General features: G+C 43.3%; 1 protein-coding gene across 4 annotated transcripts in view; it reads right to left on the bottom strand.

Annotated features, from left to right (window-relative positions):
• KLHL6 (kelch like family member 6) overlaps positions 1-15,817 on the bottom strand; it is a 98,151-nt gene extending 82,334 nt beyond the window's left edge. For all 4 annotated transcript variants that reach the window (XR_006718484.1, XR_006718483.1, XM_045502823.1 and 1 more), the window contains exon 1: positions 15,463-15,817. Coding sequence is in view for 2 of the 4 variants with exons in the window: in XM_045502823.1 (XP_045358779.1) it covers positions 15,463-15,755 (293 nt within the window). In the remaining 2 variants the exon portion in view is untranslated. The remainder of the gene's footprint in view (positions 1-15,462) is intronic.
• Positions 15,818-16,319: the final 502 nt, after the last annotated feature.

Genomic DNA, 16,319 nt, shown 5'->3' with positions numbered 1-16,319 from the left:
TGTGTTTGGCTTTGACAAGAATCAGCACCTCCAAAATTACCAAACACACTTGGGAGACTGAGGCTGAGGAGGCCTGCCTCATAAGCCCTCCACCTCCACAGAGAACTCCCATTACACCCCCAAGTCCAGGGCCTGGAGCTTGGAAAGGACACAGCCACACCGGAACATTCCACTTAGACCTCTGCCATTCCTAAATGTTACCAATTCATAATCTTCCACCTAGCCCAACATTACTATGGCTTACCCCTTCCCTGAGCCTCCACACCCACCTCCTCCCTCCTGTACCTCTAAACCCAATTACAGACCAACACCCACCATCCCCACTATTTCATTCCTAGGCTAGGTCCACCCATGCTGCCCCTGTTCTGTTCTTCCTCTAATCCCCTCACCACCCCATTTATACCAGGAACTAACTCCTCTGCATTAGTGACATACTCTGTGTTGAATAGCTCTAATATTGGTTAACTAACTGAGTAAATTCTATTTAAGAATATAAATGTTGAGGCACCTGGGTGGCTCAGTCAACTAAGCATCTGGCTCTTGATTTTAGCTCAGGCCATGATTTCACAGTCATGAGATCAAGCCCTGTGTCAGCTTCTGAGCTGGGCATGGAGCCTGCTTAAGATTCTCTCTCTTCCTCTCCCTTTGCCCCTCCCCTGCACACACATTTTATCTCTCAAAAAAAAAAAAATATATATATATATATATATAAATGTTAATGTCTATACAATTGGTTAAAAAAAACCTAATTAGTAATCATGTGCTGCTCAATGAATAGTATTATTAAGAAAAGATTATTTGGATATAAACCCAATGTGGATGGTCAAAGGGGTCTCCACTGCAAAAAAGCAGGGAGTGAGCACATGCAGGGGTGACCTAGCATGGGATGACAACACTCCTGATGGTCCCCAGCTCCTCTACGCTGAGGGCACCAAAACCTTTCACCTGCCATTTCCTAACCAAGGGAAGGACATAAACATTTGGCTCAGCCCCATTTCTGACCTCAAGGTGCTCCTTAAGCTTTACGATATAGACGCTGTCCCAACACTGGAGTCCTGCCCACATTTCTGGCCTGCAGACAGTTCAGCCTCAAAGCCAGTGGGTCTCAAAGTATGTTCCCTGGACCACTTGCATTTGGAATTCCTGTGATGGCTGTTAAGAATGCAGAATCCTGAACCCCACTCACCCTAGACCTACTGAATCAAAATCCCTGGCAATGGGGCTGGAAATATGAATTTTACTAGGCTCCCCTAACCCCTACCCATAATTCTTCGGCAAACCAATGTTCAAGTACCAATGCTCTATGAAGAGGTCACCTCACTTCCTAACACAAGCCCCTATGGCTCACCCTGAGAAGGAGGAGATTGCACACAGTTCTACGTCAAAGAAATAACTGGCTATGGTGCTGGGGCAGACATGCCCTTGAAAATCTTCCCTCTCTGTAGATTCTCCCTTTCACCTTCTGAGATTCAACCCTCCTAGAATTCCATGAGGCCTAAAGCTGCCTCCCAAACTGCGGGTAGGGGGTGGGGCACGCAGGCTCAGATGGAAGCTGGCCTCATCCTGGCCTTGTAAGTCTTTCTCCAGATTAGCTATATAGACAGGGTCCCTGCAGCTTATATTCAAGTAACACAGTTCATTAGAGCTAGGAGTTCCGAAACAGGATGTGGTGCCAAAGTCCTATTAATAATTAACAGTGTGCAATTCTCTGTTCTTACCCGCAGTTCACATGTAAATCTCACACACCTGGAGGGGAGTCTTCAGAGAAGGATTTGAAGGTTCATGGCCATCTCCAAGAGACATGACTAACCACATGCTGCTATCTCTATCTGGAGCCTGGAGTCAGCTCCCTGAACCCCCAGCTGCTGACTAAGTCTTTGCTCCAAACTGACAGAGGAGCTAGAACCCCAGAGCTGCCCCCCACCTGACTCTAAACATTATTAAGCCCTGAAAGAACTGCCTCCTACCAAGCTCTTTGCCCAATTTCACCACTCCTCAAGGACACTGCACAGGCATCTTTGGGGACCAGAACTCCAGCCATGTTTCTATAGCACCAGTGTCCCTCCCAGCTCCACTGGACCATTGCTGAGGCCTCAGCATGTCATGTAACTCAGCCCATCCAAATTTATGACAGAAAAGGCTTGTTCTGTCCTGCTACATCAAGCAGGGTAGAGTATCAGTCATAGCAAATGCTTATGACCAGGATTCAGCAATGATTCAACTACAAAGATATAATAAGCAGTTCTTATTTTTCCTTATTTTTCTTATTATTCCTAATTTTTTTAGTAGGTGTACCCAGATTTTCCTTTAGGAAACTATCCCTCCTCTAATTTCAGTCTGCAAGGTTTGAATAGAGCTGGTCCCACATCCTAGACCATGGGTGAGCACAGTCCATGGCACATTAGTCTCCCATGCCACAGTGATCAGTTCACTGATGGGCATAGGAAGAAGCCAGTCCAATCAAAGCGAATCCTAGAACTTTCCCTGGAACCCCTGGGAAAGAGAAGTTCTCTTCCTGCTGTAACTGCTGAGCTGGGAGAAATAAAAGTTTGGAGCAGCTGGATATTTTCTTGCCTCCATCTGTGAAGATCCTCCCTGAGAGAGTAACCAACACAGAGGAAAGAAGAGACAAGAGACAAAGAGAGAAACAGTCCTGATGATATTATTTGAACACAAGGATCAAACAAGACCTAAAGTCAATACTCTTAAACTTTTAAATAATGTGAGCAAATAACTTCTTTTGTTGATATGCTTGAACCCAGTTTGAACTGAGTAGCTACCATTTGCAGTTCACAGTCCTGACTGACACAATTAGACAAATGAATAATGAATAACAAACGGGCCCAAATGCTAAAGAACATTGTATTAAAAGTGCCCAGAAAAGGAAATGTTGATGTACGCTCAATATTGCCATACAAGACCCCTCAGAGTCTGGTCTAAATACCCCCTTCCAAACCCCCTGAAGCAGCTATGCCCAACAACTAGCAGTTTCCGGTGTGTGCCTCTGTTTACATCAACACCCTTGGGCCAGACAGGCTTCTCTATGTACACTCTATATAGCTTATTTTTTTAGGTGAAATCTAGGCCCAACGTGGGGATTGACTCATGACCCCAAGATCAAGAGTCGTATGTTCTATGACTTAAAACTCCTGGAGTTTAAGCCAGCCAGGCGCCCCTATATAGCCTATTTTTAATGAGTCTTCTCTTCTATTAGATTTATAAGACTCTGTAAGCCAAGGGCTAGATTTTATTTCTCTCTCAATTCTTATTTGCTGACCCACAGTATAGATTTAATATTTGTTGGATGGATGGATGGATAGATGGATGGATGGATGGATGGATGGATAGGTAAGTGGACAGAAGGAAACTACACATGCAGCGTAGTCCTGTACTTGGTCCTGAAGGCCAAGAGGATTTGCCTATTTTACACCATACTGTCCACATCCACATTTCTCTTCTAACTGCCATGCGAATAAATAACAACGAGCTCCAAGACTCAGTGACCTGAAATGAAGTGTGTGTATAGAGAACTGTATTATCTAGTGATTCTCCAAATTGGTACCCCAGACCCATGATATTTACCCTAAGCCCTCCCACTTGAGATGTTACAGTACAAAACATGGTGGTTGTTCTCCACCTTAATTTGCTTTAGCACATCTTCCATCTCCTTGCCAGAGACGAAACCTGGCTTCCCCTAACAAAACACCACTTCCCTCATCAATGAGGTCTGCTCTGATTCTCACTTCCCACTGGGCCACGAGCAGGGTCAGCATTTGTGCTCACTGTCCACTGCCACATCCTGACCAGACTGTTTCCCTAAAGGCTCCTTATCACCACCCCTTTCCAAACATTTTCCATCCCAACCCACAGGACCCCATCCTGGCCTCCTTATGACCTCCATGTCATTAACCAAAAGTCAAAGATCAGCCTAGGCTTAGAGATTTTTCTGAGCATTCCCTGGTTCTGATCACTTAGAAACATGTGAACTGGCACTGGTCCTAATCCTCACCCAAGGTATTCAAATGTTGAGGCATAAAAGTTATCCCTATTATGACAGGGCAAAAGTGATCACATACATGTTCCAGACTTCTCCCTTCACCGGCTGCCACAGAGGAATCTGGACTGCCAGGCCTGTTCCTTGGGCTTTTATGACACAGATCCAGAGGGAGAGGGGAAAAAAATAAGAGATCCTCCAGCTGAGAGTGGAGAGGAGTTTTAAAGCCAAAGGTGAAGAAGGAGCTACCATAGATTGGCCTATACTCTTCCAGGAAGCCCTCTCTGATTGCCTTTTTTCTCCGGTCTGACTTAATGCCCCTTCTGTAAGCAGAACTCCATCATATTACCTATACTGAAACATTGATATTATTACCCTATACTGAAGCATTGATTTGCCTATCTTTCTCCTCTAACTGACTGTGATTTTGTTGTCAATAGGGAACAAGAACTCATTAATCTTTGTAAACTCAGTGCATGGTAGAGAGTGGGGTCATTCATTCAATTGACCTTGAGTGCTATGTCCACTAACCCCACCTTCCAAGAATTATTCACTGGGCATCTGCCCCTCCCTTAATTCCCCAAACACCAAAATTCCCTTGATATCTACCCCAGACAAACCTGAGCTTACTCTACATGACACATGATCTCCTGAATATCAGTAAGCTCTTACTTGACCCTGAACCTGAATTATTATATGCATACCTGCCAGCAGGTAATTTTTATAGATCCTTGAATATCTCCTCAGAAACAGCTACAATGCAACTTTTGGTTTGATTGTGTTTTAAAGTCATAACAATATCAGCACTCCTATAATTACTGTGGCCTTAAAGCTTTCCACAAAAGTTAAACATAATAACAGAATGACTACCCTTACAGCAGAGGATATGTAGGTTGCCTGAATGATATTTTTTTCATAGCAAAGGAGACTTACACAAAAATGGCCTCTCCAGGGGCTCCTGACTGGCTGTTGGTAGAGCATGCAACTCTTAATCTCAGGGTCATAGGTTCAAACCCCACACTGGGCCTAGAGCTTACTTTAAATTTTTTTTTTCAACGTTTATTTATTTTTGGGGGGACAGAGAGAGACAGAGCATGAACGGAGGAGGGGCAGAGAGAGAGGGAGACACAGAATCGGAAACAGGCTCCAGGCTCTGAGCCATCAGCCCAGAGCCTGACGTGGGGCTCGAACTCATAGACCGCGAGATCGTGACCTGGCTGAAGTTGGACGCTTAACCGACTGCACCACCCAGGCGCCCCTAGAGCTTACTTTAAAAAGAAAAAAAAAAAGCCTCTCCAAAATAACTTAAGGTGGCTTATAGTCTCAGAGATATTATAAAATGCAAAACAGTAACAACAAAAAGTAATAAAATAAGATCTAAGTAATTAAAGTAGGAGACTATGTCACTGAAATCTAGGCTAAGGAAAGCTAATGCATAAGCTTCCTGACAGCCAAAGCAAAGGCAGAAGTACAATAAGTTAGCTAAGAAAAGAAAGTAAACCAGCATTTATTAGCCCTCTTTAGTGTACATTCATTTTTCCTTTTGTCTAGTGCCTTCTGGGAAATGCTCTCCCAAGTCCCACTCAAATCATGTGGTTCAAATAGAAGCTCTTACCTTTTTACCAATCTCCCCTCCTTTGCCCTGCCCTCTGCCCCTGCTTTTGGCCAACCTTGAACTCCTAAACTAAACTGGGCTGATCACTGTGCCCCACCTCCCTGACACAATGATTGGTCTAGGATTGGGTAATAGAATGGAACAGAGTCTTTCCTGGGGGCTTTTCAAACTGAAGCCAGCCCCTCAGTTTCTCTCTGGAACCAACTGAAAAGGAGGGAGTCTTAGAGCTGCCAAGGAGCAGACCCCCAACCATGTGGCAGAAGTACATCTGAGAAATCCCACCTTAGAAAGAAGCCAAGTGAGAGTCAAAAGAAAGCACCCTGACTGCATTCAAGGCCCTGGTTCCTCTTCTCCCTGGGTTCTGCTGCATCCCGGCCCTTCCTATGAATTGGCTATGTGGCCAAATACCTTCCTCTTTTGCCAAAGCTGATTTGACCTCAGATTCTATTCCTTGCCATCAAAAGAACACTGACTAATACAGGAACATTGAGCAATGTGACGGATGGTGAGCTCCAAGGCAGTTTTACCAAAAACATACATGTTCTTCATATGGGCAGCTCTTCTCATGGACTGTTCAATGTTTGCTATATTAGAATCTACTCTGCAAAGGCATTTTCATGAATGGACAGTTACATATCAGTGTACTTGGCATGGGGTAAAGTTCAGAACTTAAGATGTCAATGATGAGTATTTGTGTTGTGTTTTAGTTGAGAGCTCCATGGAGCATTATTCAAAACAGGAGAAGAATGGACTTTCTATTCTTGAGTGAAAGAAGACCCACATGCCCTAGACACCAGGGGTGGAGATGACAGAGATGATATTTATTAAAAATTCAAAGGACCTACATGCACTTCTGCCTTGAGGCAGCAATTCCTGCCAAGTACCTTCCAATCCTAAAAAAAAAAAAAAAAAAAAAAAAAAATGGTCTGCAGGAGTCTCTATGTAGGCATAGCACATTTGTGTCCAGATGGTGATGTGAGTAACCTGCTGAATCCACAACATTCTGAAGCATTCTGGATTTTTAACTGATCCTTCAAATCTTTCCTATAATGACCACGCTTTATCATCCTTCCCTTTTTTAAAGTTATGCAATAGCCTCCCAACTCTGTGAGGACTTCCTGCTCTGACCAGGATGCTGCCTATCGGTGACTGAACCTTCAGGAGGAATGTCAAGTTTTTATGGATATCAAATATGTAGTAGGTGTCTGCTGAATGTCAGCCATTGCAATGGTGTCAAGGACCCTCCCATAGCTCACACTCCCAGCCAGTTTCTAGACCATGCATGATGGATGATGCTTACATGCCACACAGTCTCACATGTATACCAGAGCCACTCAAAGTCCGAAGGGAGAAGAGAAGTAAAAATGCAAAATAATTGTCCTCTTGCCTGTAAGATCTCAGGATCATTATCTCTGATGCCTATGAGACAGGAATCATGGAATTCTCTAATATCTGTATATTTTTCATGATACCTTAACCCTTACTCTGCACCTAATGCAGGACTGGCACATAGTAGCTGCATATAATGGATCCTTGTCAGTTTTTGGTTGCCCAGCATCTGAAACCCTCCTGAGATATGGCAAATTGTCCCTCTAAATGAGATGTGGTGTGTGGCAGAAGCACTTCCTGATCCAGAAGCTGCAAAGGCCCAACGCACACTTTCCCAACTTCTGTCACAGCTATTGCATTAACATGCGTAACTCAGCTTTGACCAATTAGATAAACTTACCCCAGGCTAGGAACTGGGAGCTGGAAATGCAAAGAATCAGAGACAGAGGAGAACCAATTCTGGTGGAAGCAGCAGCCTCCAGTTTCCAGGAATTGCAAGGGAGACAGTGCTAGTGGCCAGAGCTGTGCTAGCCTTGGCCTCCAGGATCCTGCAACAGCGGGGGAATTCTCCCCAGATGGGTTCTGGGTGGCTTTAAGCTGTGGTCCTGGCCACGACCTGGCCTCCCTGGCTCCTGTCTGTTTTCGGAGTTTGGACTTCTGAGGGATTCTGTGAGTTACCTACATAAATCTTCAAAAAAGCCAGTTGATTGCTCTTCCTTAGAATGAAGAAATCTGACTTGTTATCATGCATAAAATGTTTAGGCAAAAAAATTCATAAATGATCTATTTTATTACACGTATTTCGCAAACTTTACTGGGATGGATAGACACAAATCAGTAGCTTCAATATGTTGTATAACAGCACTGAACCTCAGAGAGGCCAAGCAATTTCTCCAAAATTTACACAGCCAGTAAGTGGCAGGGTATAGACTCAAATGCCAGTGACAAGGTTCTAAGATGGTGTTCTTTCCATTATACCAAGCAGTTACTGGTTCCTGCCCCAATTGATGTCCTACAGGTTCTTGAGGCCCTATGCTTTCAAAGCATACTGTCTCTTCACCTCACATCCTGACCTACTTCCTTATTTCTTATTTAATCCTTTGACCCAGACTGGTGCCCTAAGGCATGCTGAGTCTTCAATGCTATGGGGATCTGTCAGCTCAGCCCCCAGATACAAATTGGCTTGAATGTTCCCATAGTGTTCTGCCTGTGTGTGTGTGTGTAAGTGCACGCGGAGGCAATAACTTTTACACTTTCTCCTCACCTACAGCTTACATAGACTATACTAGTGTATGGTAGAGAGGGAAAGTTAATAGTCTTGCACAGTTAATGTCCCAACAGCCACATTTCTGCCTGATAGAAAGGTCTGCTCTCAGTTTGGATCCCAATGGGGAAAACCATTCTTGCTATCAAAGTGAGTTCCCTGGAGGGTGAAATGGAGACAATGCTATCCACTAGTTGTTACCTAATTGTTGATATTGTGGAAACCCAGCAAAGTTCCTGGCATGCAGTAAATACTCAAAAAATATTGTCCTTTCCAGATCCCAAACTGCAGAAATACTTATTCCAAATATGTTTATCACCACATCATTTATAAAAACAAAAATATTAGAAGTAACCTATATTCACAATGAGAGAATGATTTTCATATTATGCATATATTAAAAATGGTAGCTAAATAAATAAATAAGAGTTATGAAAACTATAGGGGAAAGATTATAATGAAACAAGATGCAAAGCAAGATGCAAAACTGTATCTAAACTAATTTTACAAGTATGTAAAATATTCATATGAAACAAAGTAGAATAATAACACCTAAACGAAAACAAACTTTATCAGAAAAGTCCCATAATCCCCTGTCCCCCAAATCTTGCAGTCAGATGTGCTCTGACATTCAGAATTGTTTGAATATTACCATATCTTGAATATTATATAGCACCGCCAGCATTCCTATATCCAGAGCACTAGTACTCCAGCAATGAATATATGCATAATGGAATAAACAGACTCCAAGTAGCCTCTTCTCAGTTCAGGACAGATGTCTCCATCAGACATGTGCAGCTCAAGTCACAAATTTGTCTGCCAAATAAGTTCTAAAAACCTTCTCATTTATCAGCACTTGGGGGATTTTAGAATTGCTGGTAAGAAATTATAGATCTATAGTACTTAAATATTTTTTTAATGCTTACTAATTTTTGAGAGACAGAGGGAGTCAGAGTGCGAGCAGGGGAGCGGCAGAGAGAGGGGGAGACACAGAATCCAAAGCAGGCTCCTGGCTCTGAGCTGACAGCACAGAGCCTGACGCAGGGCTTGACCCCACAAACCAAGAGATCATGACCTGAGCCAAAGTCGAATGCTCGACTGACTGAGCCACCCAGGTGTCCTGGTCTATAGTACTTAAATATTAACCACCACATTGATTCTACTAAATGAACAAGACTAAAAGCATAAAATGCAGGACCCAATGCTCGAAGTACAGTCACCAGTTCACTTGATCAGGCATACCCACTGTGGCAACAGCAATACTCAATGCTTTCACCATTAGCAAGATTTCTAATCCAGACCCAGATGGCCTTAACTCATTCTTGTTTTCCTTAGCACTTACTCTCTCACCTGTGCTTGCCGGCTCCCTTGTAGACCCCTTACACCATTATGCAGAAAAAGCAAAGGATTATAACCTCTACACATGGTTTAAGAGTAGCCTCTCAGGGCGCCTGGGTGGCTCAGTCGGTTGAGCGTCTGACTTCGGCTCAGGTCACGAGCTCACAGTTCGTGAGTTCAAGCCCCGCGTCAGGCTCTGTGCTGAAGACTCAGAGCCTGGAGCCTGCTTTGGATTCTGTGTCTCCCTCTCTCTCTGACCCTCCCCCGCTCATGCTCTGTCTCTCTCTTAAAAATAAAAAAATATTAAAAAAAAAAAGGGGTAGCCTCTCACCCTACTTGCTGCCATACAGTAATTAGTTAATATATAATAATAATATTAATAGATTGGGCCCAGAATGCCATTCCCATTCCTGACCTGTGCTTGATTTTTGTAGCCAGTGGTCAAAATCCCCTCATCATGGACTCAGGGAACCAGACCCAAAGACCAAGGTACTGAGGTACAAGCAGGAGCCAAGGTCCAGGCAGATTTGGGGCAGCAGCAGCAACAAAGGAGCTTGCTATCGACTCAGCCTCAGCCTGGAAGCTCTTTTATTCATGTGGGAAGGCCAGTCATCTGGTAGGACTATGAGGAGCCTGATGATCCCTCCCTACATCACTACTCCTTCCCTCAGCCACCCCTGAAATCACAACACGATTGCCCTCAGGGGTCAGCCTCACCTATGGAGTGTGCCGTATCTGCAATGATTTGTTGTTCCCTGCCCCTCCAAAATGGCGAGAACCACTGGTTTAGATGGAGATCCTATGGGAGGTGGGTTCAGCATGTAGGATGCACAACCAGTTCCAAAGACTTTGATTTGGGGACATGTCCAAAGGCATAACACAAATGGCAGCTTAGTGGTCTTTTTTTTTTTTTTTAATTTTTTTTTTTAATGTTTTTATTTATTTTTGAGACAGAGAGAGACAGAGCATGAACGGGGGAGGGTCAGAGAGAGAGAGAGACACAGAATCAGAAGCAGGCTCCAGGCTCTGAGCTGCCAGCACAGAGCCTGACGCAGGGCTCAAACTCAAACACTGCAAGATCATGACCTGAGCCGAAGTCGGACGCTCAACCTACTGAGCCACCCAGGCGCCCCTTAGTGGTCTTTTAAAACACACGACTAGTTTTATAACATTTTAAAAAACAATTACTATGAATATTAAATTATGCTTTCCTTGATTTTCCTGCTAGGATAATATTCAGACACCTTGACACTTGGCTGTTGACATTTAATGTATGTCACGAGCTACTTTTTCAGCTTTATTCTCCCTTGCGCTTTTCTCAGCCTCAACTCTATGTATTTTCCCAACTTCCTCATTCCACTCAAGACTTCTAAATAGGCCCCCAAAGGGAACTACATTGTCTGAGTTACTAATATAGTCCCTGTTTATAGCCACCATGGTTATATGTGCAGGTAGACAATAGCTGGGCAGCAGGTCCAGAGAACATGTGTAAAATGATGTCGGTGAGGAAGATTCTGGGGGAAAATGGAACTGGTAGATTCTTTGATGCACTAGACCACATGAAAGATCATGGTGAGAAGATGTGAGCAAAAGATAGTCCCACAACTAAGCAAATGGAAAAAACAATGAATTATTAACTTCAGGAAAGACAAAAAGCTTTACATGAAACAAAATGTAATCATTTCACACAACTTGGTTCAACAAGAAAAATGTTTTCATGAACATCATGCAAATTCTTAATACAAACTTATCCAGGAAAAATGTGAAAACATTATACTGAGAGATTGTAGTAAAGGTCAGTGTATGGTAAGGCAGCTAGGAGTAAGTGCTAAGTCCTTATCAGACATACTAGGAAATCAGTAAATGATGTCTAACGTTGAGAAATCAAGAAATAGTAGCATAAGCATATTTTGAAGAAATATAAATATAATACCAGAAGAAACAGCTAAACATAAAAAATGGTGACTTTTGGTGAACAATCCTGAAGGGTAGAAGAGGTGAAGAGGAATTTTGTTTTTTCATTATAAGTCTTTAAATACTATTTGACTCTTCGTTAACTATCTGCATGCAGTACTTTGATAAAAATAAAATATTAATTTTAAAAAATATATATCTGAAAATTTGGCGTATTAAAAAATATATATCTGAAAAGTTGGTTAAGCAACAGACTTCTTGATTTCAGCTCAGGACATGATCTCACGGTTCATGAGTTCAAGCCCCGCATCAGACTCTGTGCTGAGCATGGAGCCTGCTTGGGATTCTCTCTCTCCGCCTGTCTCTACCTGTCACCTGTTCACACATGCACTCCCTGTCTCTTACTGTCTCTCCCTCAAAATAAATAAATAAACATTTAATATATATATACGTGAAAATTTGAAAGGCCGTGAAGAGAGACAGTTCACAGAAAAGAACTACAGACAATCCTTAAACATACAAAAAGACGTTTGAGCTTATTCAAAATGAGAGAAATGCAAATTAAAACAAAACTGAGATACTGTTTCTCATCTGTCATACTGGGAAAAATCCCGAAGTTGGAAGCCATCCTCTTTTGGCAAGCCTGTCGGGAGTTCAAAATGACTGAACCCCTATAAAGGCGGATCTGGCATATATATCCACTTAAACTGCAGATGCATTTCTCCTTAACTCAGCAAACCCTCTTCTAGAAATGCACTCCCAGGTATTCCTGCACACATATAAAAATGACATATGTATAAGGTTATTCATTACAACATTGTTGTATGGCAAAAGATTAGAAACGAGGGGCGCCTGGGTGGCTCAGTCGATTAAGCGTCCGACTTCAGCTCGGGTCACAATCTCGCCATCTGTGAGTTCGAGCCCCGCGTTGGGCTCTGGGCTGACGGCTCAGAGCCTGGAGCCTGCTTTCAATTCTGTGTCTCCCTCTCTCTCTGCCCCTCCCCCATTCATGCTCTGTCTCTCTCTGTCTCAAAAATAAAATAAACGTTAAAAAAAATAATAAAAAAAAAAGATTAGAAACGATCCAAATGTCTGTCAACAGGGGACTGGTTAAATAAACTGTGGTTCAGTCACTCCATGGAAAATATTTATGTTCTCAATGAATAAAGAAAAAGTGTACAAAATTTAATAGCCAGCTTCCAGGCCCTCCAAAGCAAAGAGGGCTGTGTCAGAAGCCTCTCAGACAGAGTAGGCTCTCTGCCCTTCCTAACTGTGAGCATAAGAGGAACTTGGCTCCCTAGCCCTTTCAAAACCTTAGAAACTAAGCAAAACGGGTGGTGAGGCAATGTCAGACTTCATGTCAGTCCTAAGTCCAAATCCCACTCGGTCACTTTATTCACCAAGACACTCCGGGCTTTCATTCCTCATCTGTAAGCGGGCATACAATTCCCTACCCCGCAGGGCTGCCGTGGGATGGTGTATGAGACACAGGTGGCACAGAGCTTTGCTCTCACTAAGTGCTCAACAACAGAAGTTATTATTAATAGCAGTTAATAGCAATACCGGAAAAAAGAATTCTGTCTCCAAGACTGTGTTCATTATAGGAGGAAAGTCATCCTGGAAATACCAAGATAAGAATCAAAAGTTGCTGCTCTAGAGAAAAGAAGGAATCTCCCTACGTGAGCAGGCAGTTTTGGAAGAGAGTCTTCAACCATAGGCACACATGCACACTGTGTGGGTGCCTCCAGCATCTCATGGCCACCACCACCTTTGAGGGCTGGTACACACTTTCCCTAAGTATCCTACATCAGCAGGGTGGGAAGGACCTGGGCCTAAACACCTTCCATTTAGAATGAGAAACCCAAGGACCAGAGGAATCAATGATGTGCTTGAGAGCACACACCCAGAGGTCCTGTTCCATAGGCAGGCTGAGCCACTAACTAAATTGCTAATCAGGCATACATTTGTATGACTGCCATTTTCCAGTGATTCAAAAGAGAATCAATAAATCTAAAAATGGGTACTAAGTACATTGAGCTAAGTTGACTTTCATTCACTTCTGAAAGTGGTTGTTGATCAATGTGAAAGATACAACCAATACCGGTGGGGTGAGAAATGTTTATCTTTGTCATCCCAACTTTATGGCTGTACCTCCATGTTACCTGTTATATACTTCCTCTGGAATGGAGCCCCAAATTTAGTGGCAATTTTTATTGCAGTAAAAACAAGGATTTCTAGAACGTGCCCAATCCCTACTCCAGCAATGATTACATTTGTAATGTTGGATTTCCATTTCCTCATCTGTAAAAGGGGACATCAGCCACCTCACCACAGTGCTGCAAAAACAAAATCAGATACTATGTCTGTCTGGCACATGGCTGGCGCTACTTCCCACAAACCCAGGTGTCCCCTTGCCTTGTTTACATAGGGGACCTAATCAATCCCACAATGATCCATTGACACTGCTCTTTGAATTCCAAGTAAAAATTTCCCTCTAAGCATCTCAGAAAAAGTAAAAAGATAAAATACTTTTCTTCTCTTTTTTTTTTTTTTTAATTTTTTTTTCAACGTTTATTTATTTTTGGGACAGAGAGAGACAAAGCATGAACGGGGGAGGGGCAGAGAGAGAGGGAGACACAGAATCGGAAACAGGCTCCAGGCTCTGAGCCATCAGCCCAGAGCCCGACGCGGGGCTCGAACTCACGGACCGCGAGATCGTGACCTGGCTGAAGTCAGACACCCAGCCGACTGCGCCACCCAGGCGCCCCGATAAAATACTTTTCATGATGTTTACATAGATAAATAGTTTTTACTTTCCTCAGAACCAAGAGTTAAGAAGAATCTCATTAAAAGGAATCGTAGAGGCGCCTGGGTGGCTCAGTCGGTTGAGCAACAACTTTGGCTCAGGTCATGATCTCTCAGTTCGTGGGTTCGAGCCCCATGTCAGGTTCTGTGCTGACAGCTTGGAGCCTGGAGCCTTTGGATTCTGTGTCCCTCTCTCTTTCTGTCTCTCCCCCACTCGCACTCTGTCTCTCTCAACAATAAATGAATATTAATAAATAAATAAATTAGCTTTAAAAAAAAAAAGAAATTCTAAATGTATTTCTTTTTCAAGTTCCCCAGATACCTTCTTCATCCCCATTTCTCTTTGGGACTGTTTCCCACCGTGTCTACATTGGTCTGGAGATCTCTGAATCCAGCCCTACTCACTGTGTTCCTGATTTTCCCACATTCCTATCCCAGGCATTTGCTCATGGTAAACAATAAATGGTTCTAAGCTGAACCAAACAGAATGAGGTGAAGATTTTCAACAAAGACATACTGAGCATCCACTATACCCTAGGCACTGTGTAAGACCTTTTCCCTCTCATATTTAATTATCACAACAATCCAGAGAGGTAATCATCATTATCCCCAATGTACAGATAACAAAACAGAAACTCAGAGCATGAAGTGACTTGCCTCAAGTCTCACTGTCAGGAAGGGAAGAGAGGGATGGAACCCAGGTCTCAGAGTGTGTTATATTTGGGAGCCTCTCCCTGCTAAAGCACCTTTGTTACTACGTTCTTTTCCAATCCACCCTCTGCACAACCAGATGCCCCTAATTTTCAGCAAGTCATTTGATAACTCCAAAAGAGGGGCCACAACATTGGTGAACAAAGACAACATCATGTTTCCAACACACTAGTCAGACCAAGGGGGAAAAAAATCCCCATGACTTCAGTAATTTTCCAACCTCTGAAACAATGATACATATACAGAAGATTCACCATAAATATAAACATTGTTTTCAAATGACACCAATCTCTCTTTTAATATGCCTTAAACAAATCTAAAATCTAAGGCTTAACAGCTTCCTTTCTTGTATCTGGAATAGACACATGAACCTAAATAGATACACAAAACGTACATGCAACAACAGTCAACTAGTTAGATTGGGTTATCACATCAATATCGATTTTCCTTACAACCTGCACCCAATCTGACTGCAATCCTAGGCATGCTGACCTGAAATAGTTGCTGGCCGCAGCAAGCACCACGCGGTGGCAGGAGAATTCCTGAATGTCCACACACAAGATGACATCCGTCAGAGCATTTTCCACGCGGAGGGTGTCCAGGCCATTCTGCAGAATTAAGGAGAGTCCCGTGTCATCGAATTTTACCTTATCCCCATTTAAGATTTCTACCAGGTCTCCTCTTTTCTGGGAGGCCTCATCCGTAGAAGGTGCCAGCGGCCCTTCCAAACTCTTCTCTACCACGTCGCCCATGGTCCAGGCACCCCCCTGTCCTGCCATCAACATCCAGACTGAAGGAGCGCCCAAGTTTCAGGCAGGTCACATTGCAGAAGTTGAGCGGATTTCCTGTGCAGAGCCCTCCACTTATCACCAGCTGTCACACACACACAACAGGAAGTCTCGTACTTTCTCATCCTGTTACTACAAACGCCAGTAACTTCTATTCTTCTTCTTTTTGTGAGTCAACAAAAGGTTGGAAATTACTTAGAAGAGGTGTGTTTAAAGGGGCTCCAGAGGAGAAGGGGTGGCTTCCCAGAGTCTGCTATTAGTGCTGTGAGGCTATTTTGGTCCATCTCCCCCTCATATCCGTGAGCAGGAAGCTTCTGATTCTGGTTATTACATTCATACCTCTGGTGCTTTTATAATGCAAGTTGTCAATGATAGGATGTGCAGGGAACATTCTACATTCTTCCCCCTCCCTCTTCTCAGGAGTGTGGGACCCCATGATAAGCCCCCACGCAGTCCCTTGGGAACTTTGGAAAACCCACTTATCGCTGGCATTCTTGTTTATATCAGCATTGCACATGTTCTGTCTTTGTCTTCCTCCCTGCTCAGGGGAAAACAATGTCA

This window comes from Leopardus geoffroyi, chromosome C2 (genome assembly GCF_018350155.1).
Source record: "Leopardus geoffroyi isolate Oge1 chromosome C2, O.geoffroyi_Oge1_pat1.0, whole genome shotgun sequence".
Taxonomy (NCBI): domain Eukaryota; kingdom Metazoa; phylum Chordata; class Mammalia; order Carnivora; family Felidae; genus Leopardus; species Leopardus geoffroyi.
Note: the sequence above shows the minus strand (reverse complement) of the source record. Positions and strands in the feature narration are given on the sequence as shown.